Source organism: Chenopodium quinoa, unplaced genomic scaffold (genome assembly GCF_001683475.1).
Source record: "Chenopodium quinoa cultivar QQ74 unplaced genomic scaffold, ASM168347v1, whole genome shotgun sequence".
NCBI classification, from domain to species: Eukaryota; Viridiplantae; Streptophyta; class Magnoliopsida; order Caryophyllales; family Amaranthaceae; genus Chenopodium; species Chenopodium quinoa.
Window position 1 is genome coordinate 2,595,013 of NW_018742817.1, and position 17,683 is coordinate 2,612,695.

General features: G+C 38.0%; 1 protein-coding gene across 5 annotated transcripts; it reads right to left on the minus strand.

The window, feature by feature from the left end:
* Positions 1–3,964: 3,964 nt before the first annotated feature.
* On the minus strand, positions 3,965–8,392 carry LOC110725951. Of its 5 annotated transcripts, none has more exons than XR_002512269.1 (6): positions 7,965–8,392; positions 7,702–7,797; positions 6,814–6,913; positions 6,603–6,726; positions 5,322–5,698; positions 3,965–4,933 (listed from the first exon to the last, which is right to left on the minus strand). XR_002512269.1 is itself a non-coding variant. In XM_021905426.1 (4 exons), the coding sequence occupies exons 1-4, from the start codon at positions 7,872–7,874 to the stop codon at positions 5,623–5,625; spliced, it is 471 nt and encodes a 156-aa protein (XP_021761118.1). In that variant the 5' UTR covers positions 7,875–7,958; the 3' UTR covers positions 3,965–5,622. The 5 variants fall into 5 exon arrangements, 1 of the variants encoding a protein (XP_021761118.1); XR_002512270.1 differs by having other exon boundaries at positions 3,965–4,186; positions 4,861–5,698; positions 7,965–8,387; XR_002512267.1 differs by having other exon boundaries at positions 3,965–5,698; positions 7,965–8,386.
* Positions 8,393–17,683: the final 9,291 nt, after the last annotated feature.

Here is a 17,683-nt window from a genome sequence, read left to right on the forward strand (position 1 = left end):
CATGAATTTGTAAGTAGTAATAAGCTAAGTAGTGAAAAAGTTTCTATGGACATATATCTATGAATAAACAATTATTAAAAGTTTGGTAATCTAGAACGGCATTATATATTTTAAAACGCAATACAATTTCTTATTACTTAAAAAATTTTAGAATAGCTTTGTATTAAAATGATTGTGATAATAATGAGTAGTAATAAAAAAATGCAATATTAAAGGTTAAGGTTATGTAAAATGGATTAAACGTAAAAGATATGAAAGAATTGTATTGTTGTTAGTGAGACTCTTTAAGATAAAAAAAATTTCGAGTGACTATGTGTATAATGTTGTTTTTCTATTGAAAACTTTAGCTAGTACTAAAGTTTATAATCGATCCCCCTGACCCTTTTATCTTTCTTGGCTTCTCTCTCTCTCTCCCCCCCCCCCCCCGCTCTCTCTCTCTCTCTCTCTCTCTCTCTCTATCACTCTATCTATTTCTCTCTCTTTCTCTTCTGACCCTTGTTTCTCTTTCGACCCTTGCCTTTCTCTCTTTCTTTCTCTTCCTACCCCTTGTTCTCTCTCTCTTCTCCCGACCCTTTTTCCTCTCCTTTTATTCTCTTTCCCAAAACCTTTCCTCTCCTAGCATGCTCTAACTCTTCTCTCTTAGTCTGCCCTCTCTCTCTCTCTCTCTTCCAGCCGTTCTCTCCACTCCTACCAAGGTCTCTCCTCTCCTAGGATGCTCTCTCCTCTCTTAGCACTTAATTGCACTTATTGAATTACTCTCTCTCTCTCTCTCTTTCTCTCTCTCTCTCTTTTCCATATCTCCTCTCTTAGCCTACCCTCTCTCTCTCTCTCTCTCTCTTCCCTCTCTCTCTTCCAGCCGTTCTCTCCACTCCTAGCAAGGCCTCTCCTCTCCTAGGATGCGCTCTCCTCTTTTAGCACAAATTTGCACTTATTGAGTGACCGTCTCTCTCTCTCTCTCTCTCTCTCTCTCTCTCTCTCTCTCTCTCTCTCTTCTGTGCCCCCTCCCCGACGGCAAGATAAATAAAATTCGTGGTTAAGTTGTGTTTGGTTTTTGTGATATTCATGGCTATATTCGGGTTTTGTAATAGCAAGTAGTAACAAGGAGTAGTGATAAAGTTGCTATGGAGAAATATCTATGGAAAAACAAATTTAATAAGTAAAGTTATCTAGAATTTGGTAGTTAATTAAATATGTATCTCTAAAGTATTAAGTAGAGTATAACTACTCACTCGTTTTCTACAAAGTGTCTTATTAGTTTCGAACAGTAGAGTCAATTGGAAATGAGTGGAAAAAGAGGATAATTTGAAAAGGGTGGTAAGAAGCAAGTGATAGAGGAACAAGTCCAACCTTTTCATTTCTTTGTTGCCCTATATTGTCATTCTCTCTTTTTCCTTTTCTTTTCCCCTTGCCTTGTCTTAATTATTCTTTTTCTATGGATTTGAAAGTTATTGGTCGACTTGCTCCTCTCTCACTCATTCCTTATTTTATTGACCTAAACTCTTTCTCTCACTCTTGTTTCCTAATCTTTCTTGTCCTTGTTCCATCCTCTAAAAGTTGTGAAAATTAATAGGCTGTATTTGCTCCCTCCCCCCTAGCCTTACTCTCCCCCTAGCCCTTCTATCTCACCCGACTTCTCTTTATCCCGCTCATTCTTTTAGCCCCCCTCTCTCTTTATCAGTTTCACTTTATCTCTTACTATTTTTATCGATATATTTGTCTCTCTTCTAATCCCCGTCTATTTCTCTTTCCTGACCCTCCTTCTCTCACTCTCATCCTCTATCTCTTAAGTTCTTTCTAGCTCTTCGTTCTCTATCTCTTTCTCTTCTCTCGGCTCCTCTCTCCCTGACCTTTTTTCTCTAATGCTCTCTCTTTCCTCTCTCTTGACCTTCCAACTCTCAAAGCATCTTCCTTTCACACATTTCCCCTCTTTCTCTCTCAACTTCTCCCTCCCTCCCTCCCTCAACGCATTGTTTTTATTCTCATCTCCTTTGCTTTCTCTCTCTCTCCCTCTCTCCTTTGCTTCAATTCCACCATCTCTTTTTCTAAAGGTATCTATTACTATGGTTGTATAAACATAATTAAAAACACAACGTTGAAATTTTCATTATAAAAGGTGTTTTTGATTAATTGAGTTCCTCATAATTGTCACGAATCCATGTAGGGTTAATCACAACATTTTTTTTATGAAAGGAGTTTGTTGAGATCTAATTATTGAAATCTTCTTCTAGATTCTTGCTTACTCTGTATCTGCTTCCTTTCAGCTTTATGATTTCTCTAATTAGGATTCCTACTTCTATTCAGTTTTATGATTTCTCTAATTAATATTTTTCTCAATTTTAGAAAAATTTCCTACTTTCTTAAAGCCAATTTTAAACTTATATTTATGAATTTATCACCCTTACCTTCCCTCTAACTCTTAATGTATAGAACAATTTATGGTATGAGCCAATTTTTCACACGCAAAATAAAGTTTTTTTTTGTTAATTTTATGTCAATTTTGACTAAAACGTAAACTCTTGACGGCGAATATGATTCCCAAAATCTTTACCGAATAACTTATTCGACATTTAACCAAAATGATTTTCGGACACATAAATTGAGAGAGAATTAATAATCGAGAAATATATAGAGCACACCATTACAATAGATCATCCAAAACTTTAAAAACCCCTAATTATTTCTCATAAGTTGAAAAAAAAATCATCCATTTATTTTAAAGAAAAAAGCAATAATTTTAAAAACCCTCATGGTCATTATTTATTGGAAAATTTGCAAATTACCACCCACAAAATATGCCTATTTCGACATAACCACCCAAAAAAAAAAATTTAAAATACCACCCACTAATTTAAAAAAACACTAAGATGACCACCCATTTAGCAATTCCGGTGGAATTTCCGTCAGTGGGCCCCACTTTTTTTATTTTTTTCCTTTTTTTTCTGGCTTTCTCACTCTCTCTCCCCGATTTCACTCTTCTTCTTCCTACCTTCTTCCTTTCTTCTTCCCAACCACCACCCCCACCATTGCTCCCTCACCCCAATCTCCCCCACTTTGCTCAGAAACCCAGAAACCCATACCCACCATCACGCAAAACCAGAAAACCTTGCTCAAAACCATCGAAAACCCTTACCCCACCGCCGATTTTTGGGTTTCGGGGTGTTTGGAGTGGTTTTCGTAGCGAATCTTGTGGGCGTCGGGACGAATTTTGCCCAAAACCATCGAAAACCCGACCCTCTTCCCTCTTTCTCTCTCTGTTTCAATTTCCCTCCATTTGCAGGAAATCTTCGATCTTCAATACCCTAGAATTTACCCCCAATTTGATTAGGGTTTTGCAAGATCAAGAAGGGAACTTCCTGAAGAACTCAATGATTTCATCAAAAATTCAAGCGATCATACTATAAGACTTGATTTGGAATTCTGGGTTTCGATTTGTACTCGATGGGTTTTGATATAGAATTCGGGTTTTTATAGGGTGAGGCATGGCTGGGGGGAGGGCTGCTGGAACGGCTGAAAGAAAGGGGAAGAGGGAGAGGTTGGCTGGAAAAGGGATGTCAGGGGGAGGGGTTGCCGAACAGGGATTCAGGCTGCCGGAATCAATGGGGGAAGGGAAGGGTTGATATTCAATGGTGGGGGTGGTGGTTGGGAAGAAGAAAGGAAGAAGGTAGGAAGAAGAAGAGTGAAATCGGGGAGAGAGAGTGAGAGAGCCAGAAAATAGAAGAAAAAAAAGGAAAAAAATAAAAAAAGTGGGGCCCACTGACGGAAATTCCACCGGAAAAACAAAATGGGTGGTAATCTGAGCGTTTTTTTTAATTTAATGGGTGGTAATTTAAAATAAAATTTTAATTGGGTGGTTATTTAGAAATTGATACTATTTTTGGGTGGTAATTTGCAAATTATCCTTATTTATTTAAAATAGAGATGTATTCCATGGTTAGATTACTCAACATTTAACACCCCCAAGTAGTTAGCAAAACATTTAAATTTAGAAACTGTGACACTAATTTAAGATCAACAAAATTTTTTGATGTATAATTATGAGTTCTTTAATGACTCAATATTCTTGATAATCTGGCAAGGGAGCTTAAATAGAACACATCTTACAAATCTGATCTAGATTAGCACTATCTATTGCTTGTATCTTGGATGTTTTCCAGCTCTCGACATCTCTGCAGCAATGTTTCCTGACCTGTAAAAATGTAGCATACCATACACTTCATCAAAAATTGCATTCCGGTAATCAAAAAAATAAAACAAACATGCCATACATTTCAGTCATTACTCAATAATCGGCTAATCAGGACACCATCTACCAATAAGCTGTATTTTAGTATTACCTCTATTCTGCTGCCCGACAAATTCATATACCACTATAACAAGTAATATAAAACTACTTCCTCTGTCCCTAAATAATAACAAGCTAAGCCACGTGGTGACATGATCCACATTTGATTGGGAGTTAATCTAAGGAGATCGAGTCTCCACCACATCATACATCACTCTTACAAAAGAACACAAAATTTCAAACCGAATTTAACAATAATGGTACAAATAAAACCTAATTTAAGCATTACCTAAAATTCTTGAACAACAAAACACTTCATCAATGTGTAAAATTACCACTCAAAACTCTCACCAATTTATTTACCAATTTACTAAAAACACTTCAGATTTGACAAAAAAAAAAAAAAAAAAAAAAAAAAACGCCTAACATTAACCGAGCTTCTTTCTCAATCAAATTAAAATTCCATCAATTCCACAAAACACAAACAACCATCAACAATAACACACAAATCACAGCACAGATCATAAATAAATCATTACATTCTAGAAATTAAATAAATAAATTAAAAACAAATTGACCATGCAATAATATCTGAGTTTCTTCAGCTCAAACTCGAATCCACCAAACCTTGCTCCGTCTTACTCCTTCCGCCTATTTTAGAAGAAAAAAACAGAGAAACTGCAGGATGAGAAAAAAAAAGAAGAAGGAAAATAGAGGAGAAATAAACAAAACAAAACCAAAAAAACACATACATTCATATTAAAGGTTAGATGAAAATAGAATCAATTAGAACAAGAAAGAGAAAGGGGAGATAGAATTGTACCTGGAGATCAACAATTCTGTTACAAATCAGACAATAATGCTACTAACAATATAAAAAATCGACCCAAAAAACATAAATCACTCAAATTCAACCCAAAAAAAACCACCACACAATCGAAGAAGGCACTAAAATTCAACCCAAAAAACGAAATTAATTAGAACAAATAAACCCATTAAAAATCAAAAAACAATCGAACAAATAAACCCAAAAACGGACCCGAAGCAAAAGAACTTGTGTCCTCTGAGTTCGAGCCACCACTTGCAACCGCATTAGCCTTCACGGGACCGCCACGACCTGCCGAAGGCTGCCCCCCCCCCCCCCCCGACTGCCAGCAGTCCCTTCCGGCCAGCCATATTTATCATAGCAACGGTTCTCTTCATGCCCCCTTTTTTTTTTACAGAAATTGCAGATTTTATCGGACCAACACTTGGTGGTCTCGTGTCCCACCTTCTTGCACTTCTCACATACCGGAACCTGCTGTCTATCTGAACCACCACGCCCCCTCCCTGCACAGTACTTACAGCAAAACACAGCGCCGGGGGAGGCTCCTCTTTGAGACGAGCAATGCCTCGTACTTTCTCATTTTGGGAAACCTGTAGATCAAAACGAGGTGAATATACATACATTCATCAATTTAAAATCAGCAACATCAACATTTATTTTTAAAGTCAAAGGCCAATTGAAAATATGGAATTTCAACCAAATTCCCAAAACCCATAATTTTAAGTTGTCATTTTACTGCCTGTTTTTAAAAAATCCTAAAATTGCTAATTCCATAAAATCAAAACCTAGGTCTTTGTGAACTAATCCCATCCTTTCAGAATAAATCGTAATTAACCTTAGATTACATAATCTCAAAATTAACACCCATTAATTAATTACAATAATGATAGAATGAAAAGGGTGGAGCTTACTTCTGCAAAGGTCTCACCTTTAGCTCTCAACAAAACAAGAAAAGCGCCGATTAGAGATTCATTTTGGGTTATTGAGCAAGAAATTTACTCAGAACAATATGCAGTAAGGTGTCAAAGTCCAAAATTCAGAGTGAAGCTTGACAAAATATGTGAATATCCTTCATGCCTTTGATAGAAAAAGGGAAGGAAAACAAAGAATCTATCATAATTGAAAAAAAAACTTTGCTTTGTAAGCAAATCAATAAGTTGAATGCAACGGTTTAGGTGCTAATTCAGAAACAAGACGCACAAGAACCAAGAACACCTAAAATCTTAATTCCAAATTCCAACCACGAGTGTAAAACCAAATAAACATCAGGTTAAGGCTTATTATCCAGCCACAAAAAACCCCTGATCAGTGAGCATATAGCCTAATAGTATGTGTAACGTATACTAAGGAAAGGAAATAGCATCCACAATTGGATCAAACGATTACCAGAAGTTGCCAAGGTTCACCAATCAGAGAACTCCCCAAACCATTCGTCAAAACAAAGCTCACCAACTCAGATTAACTATGAAATTGAGATTGCAGATTAAAACTTACAGCCTCCGTAGCACGTTGCTACCATGTTGAACAAGTTCGTAAAGATCAAAATCTGAAAAGCCATGCCTGCTCTCATCCTTAAAGAACCATTCCAGCTTCCTTAATTCGTTGAAAGCTCTCATAGCTTCCAAAACACATATTAAAAAATCAGAATTTTTTTTTTATTATTATAAACATCTGTAAAAAATCATAAAAGCAAGAAATTACTCACACGGTTCGATATACTTATGAGGAGAAGAAAGTTTAGAGTTTTGGAGCTCCGTAAGCATTTGAGCAGAGTACTTGAGAGCTTCTCTGAGATTATCCGAATCCTAAAATTGAATTTACAACCCAAATTAAACAAAATTAGAAAGAATAATTGGAATGCTATAGAAAAGAGATTAATGCTATGTTAATTGTTGCTGCTGCTACATCATAACCACCTGTCACACTAATCATTTCCTCAGAGACAACACTTTATGCACATTAGTGCTATACAAAGAGGCGATTCGACTGTCAATTTCCACCGATTCAGGTAGCTACCATTTGCAACCTAATAAGTGAGCCAATTGACCTGGTGTAGAACCCCCCTTCTCCTTACGGTCACCATCCACCCCCACCCCCAAACCACCCCACCCCATCCTCCTTACAACCAACAAAGAAATACACTTAACACAGACCAAAAAGGTGGTCACCTACCCCAAACTTCTCATGTAAGCAGCCTAAAATTTCATACTCCATGACAATGTCCACATAACTAATCCACTAAACCTTATTCATTCTCATGACTCAAGTTAATATCCAAGCCACCAAATATCATCCTTTTCACTAAAAGAAAAAAGGAAAAAAAAAACTAATCTCCATGTATAATTCTCAGAACGAAGGGGAAAAATTAACACACAAATTACGCAAAGAAGAATTAGCAACCCGCAAAATAAAAAGAAAAAAAAAAAACCCATTTCAAACATGCAATAGTAGAGAATTAGAGGAAATTAACTTGATAATTTGACACATTTAATCTTAAATCAAAGCAAATAAATGCTAACATAAGATCAAAGACGAACTCAATCACAGCAAGAAAGCAATAAAATCGTAGAGTTAAGGATTAGAGTTTGCGAACCTTGAGAAGAAGGTCAGGTTTTTTTTGACTATGTAAAAAAACCTCATAATTTCCAGTTCGTACCAAACATTAATGTTGGGGGCAAGGCTGTTCATCCTGCACATAAAAGAAAACAGAGGAAGTATATGAAATAGTATCTTTATACTTCCAAGAAGAACAACCAGAAATTCCATCAAAGTTCGAGAAATTCCATCAGCACTTCTTCATCAAGAAACAGTTCGATTTTTTAATCGAAATTTAGAAAATTAATTAAGAAGAATTACCTTCGGTTTCTCAATCGAAATTCAGATTATTAATCAAGAAGAATTACCAAAAAAAACATAGCACAAAAAAGGATTAGTGGACTTGTATAAAATTATAGTTATACCCTAGATTGTCAAATTGATATTAGATGCTTATAAAAAGGATAAAGATCTTACCCCAAAGAAGAACCGAAGCCCCATAATCATCATCGAATGGATGATCGGTGATTGCTGAAGGAGTCGAAGGTTTCTCTCTCTAGGTTTCTGGCAGAGAGCGAATGAAGTCGGTGAATGAGTTGAGGAAATGAGAAAGAGCAGCCAAGCTTCAACCCACCTTAGCTGGAAGTCAAAGGAAGCTAAGGCCTGAAGAAACAGCTGTATTCTCCAATACAGATGGCAAGCAAATGCACAAAGCTAAGCAAGGGCAATTTCGGCAATTCATTAAATGTAGGGGTGTCTTTGTAAGCACCACAAAGAACTGTTCATAAGAACAGTATTTTCTTTTGCATATTTTGTAAGGTCTATATATAGATATGAACAAAGTACATAATTTTGATATACTTCAATAATTTTCGAGGATTACTTTTTGCTAGTAGTAAATAATACATATCTTATATATTGACTTTCATGACTTTCAGGGACTTTCTATCTCTTCTTACGAAAGTTGTGGTAGCAGACAGAAAGTGGAGTGAAGCAACTAACTAATATAATGAAGTTCTTTAATTGTTAGCTTATTAATTAACGAAATCATATGCTTGAGTACTTGTATGACACAAATAATTTGTTTTTTTTTCTTTTTCTTTTTTTTATCAAGCATTATGTGGACATTGACAATATAATTTCTTTTATTTGATTTTTTTGTTTCTTGTTTCCCCACAGACGGCGCCAATATGCCTGGTGTCACGGGAGGTTCCCGTGATGGCGCCTAGACAAAGTCTAGACCAGCTTAATAACACTCAAGCACTAAGAACATATACACACAAGTAAGAGACAAAGCACCAACAACATAAACACTTTATTATTTTCATGGCTTACAAATCACAAGGAGTTTTTCTCTCTAAAATCTTTTTCTAGAGCTCCCAAATTTGATGTCCAGCAAATGAATGCCTTGGTCTATTTATAGGCAAAGGTAGAATAATTGCCCACTGCACCCATGAACCAATAATCGCCCACTACCTACATGTTTACTTGGATGTATCTGTCCTTATCCACGTGGTAGGGGAGTTATCCACATTCAGCATAACTGCTTGGTAATCGCCACCAAGTCATGCTCCTAGATTTAAGGAGACATGCACCAAGGCTTACGTTGCACACAACCGCCTGACCGATGTAACCGCCCACTCCCTTATTGTTCCTCTTTTCAAGGGCCACTAAGTGAGTGGTGTAACTTCCGTATGATGTGGCATTATCCTCTCTTAATAACTACCCACGTTTTTTGCCACACCCCAATACTTTGGTGCTCCTATTTTATGGAAACCACCTCCGTAGTGGCTTAACCGCATTTTTGGTAAACTTCAGTCAAAGGTCTGGTTAAGAAACCCGTTAGTCAACCCACTGACATCATGGTCCTATATTTTAGGAACCATACTTAGCAACGTGCCACCTCTACATAACTGTCTTGACATTTTAGGGAGAGTGGTGCAACCTAGGTGGTTACCCAAACCGCCAATTAGTCCCACTACTTAACCAATCCTTAAAATCAAGGCAACCACATATAGAAAGGATGTCTAAGAGTAACCGTTAAGGAGTCCCTACTATAAATAGTCAACCAAGGGAAGATTTGGTTAGAAAAATTAATAAGCCAAGGCCTTTCCTTAGCATCCACCGCATGGCAACACAAGTCCATGGTTCCATTAAAGGCATCATAATCGTCGTTGACCCGGGCTGCACGTGTTCCTCCTGACCGGAGCCACTACGGTCTCCACCATAGTAGTAGACCATAGAGACACCTTAACATGATACCAAGAGCAACCCCTTGTCAAACCATGCACCAACGAGCTAACATGAACCGTACTAAGCCATATGCCCTTGTTGGTCATCCCGCATCCACCCTAGTTAGGACTACCGAGTCAGTTTGTCCAATAGAGTGTCCACCATCGTCATCCAAGTGTGTTATAGTCTCCATAAACCATCCTATGTTCAAGACCATGCCCAAGGCTCCTAACCATAGGGCCACCCTTTGGTCAGCCACTAACCTCTTAAGCGAACGCTCGCCCCCTATAGAGCTTAATTTTGTTTTTGCTTGAAAATACTAGCGAACACCCAACTTACACTAGCACAATAATGGGCTCTCAAGCCCGATCCTTGAATCCAATGTTGGCCCTATGGCCATGTATGAGCTAGGGTCCTAATAAGTCCCCTCAATCAACATGAAATATTGTTATGCAGTTTTTCTCATCCAAACACTTTGAGGTCCTTTTGGTGCGTGCGCGAGCGTGGTAGCCCTAGGCCCAAGGCTTACTTAACCAAGTGTTTACTAGCACCATGGCCTAAGAACTTCATGTTATCCCTAATAACCTCTCAATCCTTAGACATGGTAGTGAGCTATTCTAGCCTCACATGGCTCGTCCTTCCCGAACTGAGTGTTGGGGTTTGGTGAGTCCCACTCACCGCGGAAAAAACCCGAGCCAAGGATCACGTTCACAATAAATAATATCACTAATTCATAAAATAAACACAAAAGGGCAAAATAGGAAATATACCTTTGTCGCTTGCTTTGCCCCACAAATTGGGCTCTTACTTGAAAGCTTAGCCCCGAAAACACAAGAGCCTCCGACGGAGATCCACCCGCAAAAACAACTACCGACTTTTAGGTCCGTTACCTCGAGGTTAGCGAGGTTTGACCAAAACCCAAGTATTATATGAGTTTAAGAGTTTTTGCAAATGTAATGCTCTATTGAACTCCTACTCAAGCGCTATTCCCAAAAATCCAAGGTGGGTATTTATAAAGAAGAGTGAGAGTGGGAATTTCTATCCCATCAATGTGGGAGCATGAAATTCCCCAATTTATTTTAGTGTTAAAATAAAATAAATAAGCAAACTAATAATAAATCTACAAGTGTCATTAATACATGCAAAGGGAAGTGAGGACCACTTGGAGAGGAGGGGACCATACTTGCTCCCCACTCCTTCCTCTCCCAGTGCCACTTGTCCTTAACACTTGAAGCCTCCCTCACATGCTTCCCCAATAACCACGGCCCTAGCTACCCGGCCCAGCCAAGCCCCGTACATGCGGGCTGCTTGCTGCCAGCCAATTGGGCTAGCACGCCCACACACACATGTGCGGGCTGCTGTTGCCGAAGGCTACTACTAGCACGCCTCGCACATGTGCGGGCTGCTAGCTGCAGCGCGCCAGCAAGCCACGCATTATGTGCGGGCTGCTGGCCGTAGCTTGCTAGCAAGCCTTGCACATGGTGTGGGCTGCTAGCTTGCCTAATCCCCTAGCACTCAGGGTTCTAACGCTAGGGGTATTTTGGTCATTGTTGATTTATTATTAATTTTGTCGTCTCGTCTTTTACTATTTTTGACTCGACTTCCGACGCTTGGTTTCGACGCTCTAAGCTCGAATTTCCGACGTCTAAATATTTAATACTCGGGCGACTCATTAATTTCTTCCGAATTAATTCGTCGAGTCGGTTTGTTAATTGCTTGGGTGTGACTGTAGACACCCATTTGTGTCTCCCCAAAACCAAACCCGGTGATGAGTACCTTTCACGTCGAATCGTAATCGAATGAAGTAAAAGTGTGGAAGGTCTAGTGTTGCGAGTAGTTTTAATTTCTTTTCTCTTCTCTTTGTTTTTTAAAAACCTACTTTAAGAAAACAGCCAATCCATTTTGGTTGGTCCATGATATGGGTCCATTAATAGTGTAGTTGGATAGGGCTTGAAAAGAGCTTTCCAACGATATATTATAAGCCCAATTCCGATGAATATTGAGGAAGTTATGGCCAAATTACTAAACTGAGCCCGGTTTGAGCCTTATATGCGGCCCAATGATCTAGGGGAGGGCCTAATATGGATTTATCATTCCTAATGCAATTAGGAATGGTATTAGTCTTCTAGATTCATCTAGAAGGTTCTTTTAATTCTTAATTCAATTAGCATTGATAAATTGACTTTTGTTGACTTTTTGGAATTTTAATTAGAATAAAAAAGTCTTTTTGAGGAAAATACGATTTTATCCTCATGTACGGTTAAATTCTATATGGTTTTAGAAAACGCGTCAAAACCTGATTAGCGCCTAACGCCAGCATTAGCGCCTGGCGGTAGCGTTAGCGTCTGGCGCTAATGTCAGCGTCTGGCGCTAACTTCGTTTTTTCATGTTAGAACTCTGGTTCGATTTTCTATCTTTTTGGCTGATGTTCTCTATAAATAGCCTCCTAAAAACTCCGTTTTCAATCATCTACAATCATCAATTCCTTAGTTCTCTAATTCTTTTTTCTCTCAAAGCTAGAAGCTTTTTCTATCTCTATCTCCTTTCTAAATCACCCTTCATACAAAATTCCGCATTCACAAGACCTAGAAACACCTAGCCAAATTCGAAGTTGCCTTCGCCCTTGACGTGAAAGGTTTTAATTTCTGAGGGTTTGGTCCCAAATCTTTATTTCAATTATTATTTAATTTAATTGTTTGTTTATTATTTTCCTTGAAGTTACTAACATGTGTATTTTGTTATTAGAAAGAGATACGAGACATCTAAGTAAGTGATTTAATTGATTTATTAATTTTATGATATAGAAATCATGCTTAGATTGTTATTTTGATTCCTAGTATCATGTTAGGATGTTTTATTGATTCCTAGTATCATGTTTAGGATGTTCCTAGTATCATGTTAGGATGCTTTCTTTAGTATGATATTTAGGGTGATTCGCTTATATCAATTATAATTTCTATGATGCCTTTTATTGTCTTTTCTAATAGCATGTTAGTATCATGTTAGGGTCAAAGCTTTGATTTTTATGGTTTAGTGACATGATAGGGTTTGTTATTAATCTTGTTAGTATCATGCCTAGGATCTTGCTATTTTTATGCTTTAACATGATGATGATGATTTTTTATTATAATTATTATGATTTATGATTATAATTGTTATAATTATTATTATTTATTATTATTATGTTGTTTGATATATTTTATTGTTATTGCTTGATCACGTCTTTTATGCATGTTTAAAGGGAATTTGTACTTGCAATCACGCTTAATAAGATAATTAATAATCTTGTTTAGGGTTAATTTAATTATAATTCGAGTGATTGCCAATAATAGATTTATTTGAGCGTTAATATTCAACCAACATAGATAAACAGGTTTAGGGTAAACCTATTGATTGCATGTTAGTAAGAAAGCGCACATGAATACGATCAGAATAAAGTAGAGGCTTATTATTGGCAGGTTCAATCTCTTTTAAGTTGGATTTGTACCTTCATCCCTGAACTACCAGTCATGGTTCCATACCTATTGGAGTTAACGATCTCCTGGATCATTAAGGGGTGTAACCTTCACCTCGTGAACGGTTTACAAGTTCCTAAAACTTGTTGGCGACTCTTTTTCTCTATCTTCTTTCCCTTTGGACGCCACCGTACTTTAGTGTATGATCACAGTGGGGTTCGAGCTAGGGATAATGCTTGAAATATTCCCTACAGTTTTTTGCGACTCCACTAGGGACGATTTCTATTTTAATTCCTGAATTTTATTTCGGCAATGATTTAGAATGAGTGGACGAGACTCGAAAAGTTCTAAGTATTTCATGTGCATAATTTTGATTAACATTATTGTCATATGCATAAAAAAGATCTCATTTGAAAGACCATCCGTAATGAGTTAAAACATAGGATTTTACACGTAGGAAATTTGAGAAATATCTTTCACAACTAGGATCGAAATAATGCTGCGCGAAACTGGAAAATTTTATCGAGCACAGAAAGCTGCTGAGGCATGTAGGAACTAGCGTCAGCGAATAAAGATTAGAGCCAACGTTTTGACGTTAGTGCCAGGCGACAACTTCTGTCGCCAAGCACTAAAGCCAAAAAGTGGCGCTGACCTTTGTTTGCTGGCGCCAAGTTATTCCAATATCGAGCCAGAAATATGCGTTCTAATTTCGACCAGTTTCTAGCACTGTTTGCTCGATCCTACTTCCTGATTGAGTTTTTCTCATTTTTCTGAAACCCATATGTGTTCAACATATGGACATAACCCTCTGGGAATTCATGCTCCATCTACCTGATTGAACGCTCTGAGCAACAAAGGGTACATCCGAGAATGTTGAATTCACCAAACCATGGAAGCGAGTTTTTCTAAATTCGCGGTGTCCCATCCACTTACGCCAACCCTTCACGGTTAGGCTTACGTGCGGTGCATCCGGACAATTAACCATGGACCCTCTATTGACTAACCTATATCCCGAACTTTAGAGAACTAGAACCATGGTTAGGTTGCAAACTCATTGCATCATATTGTGCCTACTTGACTGATTGTGCATTATTGGTTGTGCATACTCTATGTGTTTTTCCTAACCGTTTGTTTGACTTGTGCTAAGATCAAATAAATTAATTCATACCTAAAAGAAATTTGCCTAATTAATTAATTAATTTGAGTAAATAAAGTCTAATATTTAATCAGAGTTGACTTAGTACGACTTTAGGCATACCCCTATAGAGTAATAATACTGTAAACAGTTTCAGATCGACGATCCAGCAATGGCGCTAAAATTTGAACTGTAGCGCCTGGCGACAATCCTGTCGTCTGGCGCTACACTGCAAAGAGAGGAGTCAGTCCTATCGTTTTGACGACAGTTCGGTTTATTGCTCGAGTCATCACTTTGTGTCTAATTAAACAGTTTGCTAATCAATTCGGTTAATTTTTATTGCTAATAATAACGTGTCAAGTCATTAATCGAGTCTAGGCACTAAGTCCCATGGTCTTACACAAAAGTCAAAGCATGTCACTTGCACTCACGATATAAAGCACACACTAATGCACACTTTGACCATGTCTAAGAGTCTTGTATGCGCGTATTTTCCGTCATAATTTTAGGGGGTAAGTCGGATATTAATCCTCCAATTTAAACCACTTGATTAAATCCCATACTTTATTCCCAAAAATATACACCTTATTTTTGCTAAAAATATGCACCCTATTTTTGCTTTTTTCTCTTTTAAAACCCGTAAAGTCAAGGTCAATTTGAGTCAAATATTTAAAACAAAAAATGGTTTGATTTACAGCGCGTGGTCAAGAAAAGAAGGGCGTTGAATCAAAGACAACCTTTTTATCCAAGTCCAACTTTTTGACAAACTCATCGCTCGTAAGAGGAAAGCTAGGACAATAATGGAAACTCAAGAAGAAGTCAATGAGCTCAGGAACCAACTGATTACCGTGACTGAGGCGTTAAAGGTTCTAACCCTCAAGATTGATGATCCTGTGAAACAACAACAGATGGACCTCATGCAAGAGAGTCTGAGCAAGTTATCTAGCGACTACAAGTTTCAATGGATTAGATCACAAGGGGTTTATGTGGACAAGGATCTTCTTCCACAGAAGTTCAATGCCAACGACATCCCAAAGTTCAAAGCAACTGATAACCCTTACTTTCATTTAAGAGCCTTCGAAACAATAATGAGTATTAAGGGTATCGACAAGAAAGTGTTTCCCTCTCTGTTCTCATTATCTCTCGAAACCGTTTGCCAACAATGGTTCTTTTCTCTTGAGAAAGAAAAAACCTCTACTTGGGAGTCCATAGTAAACGCTTTCATTGATAGATACAAATGCAATAGTCAAGTTGAGACTGACTATAGGGAACTTGAAATCTTCAAGCAGAAGGAGAATGAAGGTTTCACCTCTTTCTTTAACAAATGGAGAGAAACCTCAACTAAGATGATTGAGGTGCCAAGCTAAAAAGAGTCCATAAGGTTATTTATCAAAAACCTTCAAGAAAAGTACTCCAAGCATCTCAAATATCAGAATAATCCCATACCTTCAAGGTCGTCTACGACATTGGAATTAATATTGAAGACGACCTGGCTAAGTTGAAAGCTGCCAAAAATAACTCCAACAGTGGCTGGAAAGGCAAGAAGAACGACAATCATTCTTGTTCCAAAACCACCCACTCAAACAAAGTTAGAACTTTTAACTTAAGTGAAGTCCTTGATATGAATAATCAAGGACAAAAGAAACCATTTAGGAGGAACTTTACTCCTATTGGCATGAGTTATGACACGACATTTTACCGATTAAATGCAAAAGGTCTTATAACGCTTATTGGACCGTTTGGGGACCCACCAGTGGAGAAGAGGACGACTAATTGGAATCCCTATGCACATTACAAGTATCACCAAGGTAGGGGCCATCTTACTGAGAAATGTTGGAAGCTTAAGGAAGCTATCCAAGACTTAATCGACAATAACAAACTACCATTGCCCCCGGCTAGTAAAAAGCCAAGTATTGATAATGCGCCTCTCGCTCACTCCTTGGCCATCTCTGAAGAGGAAAATGAGGTTGATCCCTCATCTCTCATCAAACTTGTCGAAGAAATCCATGCTATCGAAGAAGAGGAGGAGATCTTTTTTGATGCCGTGGATAACCTTCCAGAATTTGCAAGTAAAGAGGATATACAATTGCTTACACTGTCCATGTTGGAAGGGTCAAACTTGCTACGCGAAGCCCTCAAGGTTGTGAAGGAGTTTCATAAAAAGTATGACGAGGTTCCACCCTCGAAAAACAAACCTAGTAAAGAATTCACACCCATGGTAACGACTTATGATGCGAAACACTTTCCTTTACAAGTCATCGATAAACCCAAGAAGAGTAATACACTCTACAATCCAATTGGGATCCCATATGCACAAATGTTCAAAATGCTCTCCGAGAGTGGCGAGATCAAACCTCTCGAAACGAGACCATTTGAATCATTAAAAAGGACAAATAGATTTTATTGTCAGTATCATCAATCAGGGGGTCACACTATTGAAAACTGTTTTAAATTTAAGGATTTAATTCAGAAAATGATTGATGATAAGAGGCTAGTCGAAGTTCCACAAGAAGAAGATGTAAATATTAATGGAGTTTGGGACAGCGACGAAGAAGACATTTATTTGAAAGACATGGTAAGACCTCCACCTTCGGTGTCATATGCCATGGATAATTTTTAGGTTGAAGAAGATTCATCCATAGATGTCCTCACAAGATCCGGGAGAATGCAACCTCCTGTTTTGACACAACCCATGCCAACCACACAGCAAGTTCCCATACCTATCATAGAAGATAACGACATTGTCAAACAGTTCAAGAAAACCAAGGTTGAAATGAACGTATGGAAGCTTCTGGCAACGTCTCGAGAATATAGGTTGGACGTAATGAATGCCTTGGATAAAATAGGGATAGATTCTGACACCACTCCTGAGGGGTTGGCTAATTTCCTAACGAGTGATCTCCCTAGTCCTATCAACTTGATCACCTTTTCCGACAAGGATTTACCTCTAGAAGGTGACATGAATTATAAGGCATTAAACCTCACAGTGGTTTGCAAGAGAATGAACGTCCCTATGACTCTTGTACACAATGGATCAACCATTAATGTATGTCCACTTAGAATTGCAAGAATGCTAGGCATAAGGGTTGAAGACCTAACCCCGTCAACGCAAGGAATAAGAGTCTATGACAACACTCGTCGTCAAGCTCTTGGTAAAATTACTATGAATGTAATGGCGGGAGCGATAGAACACGCTACTACGTTCCAAGCAGTAGATA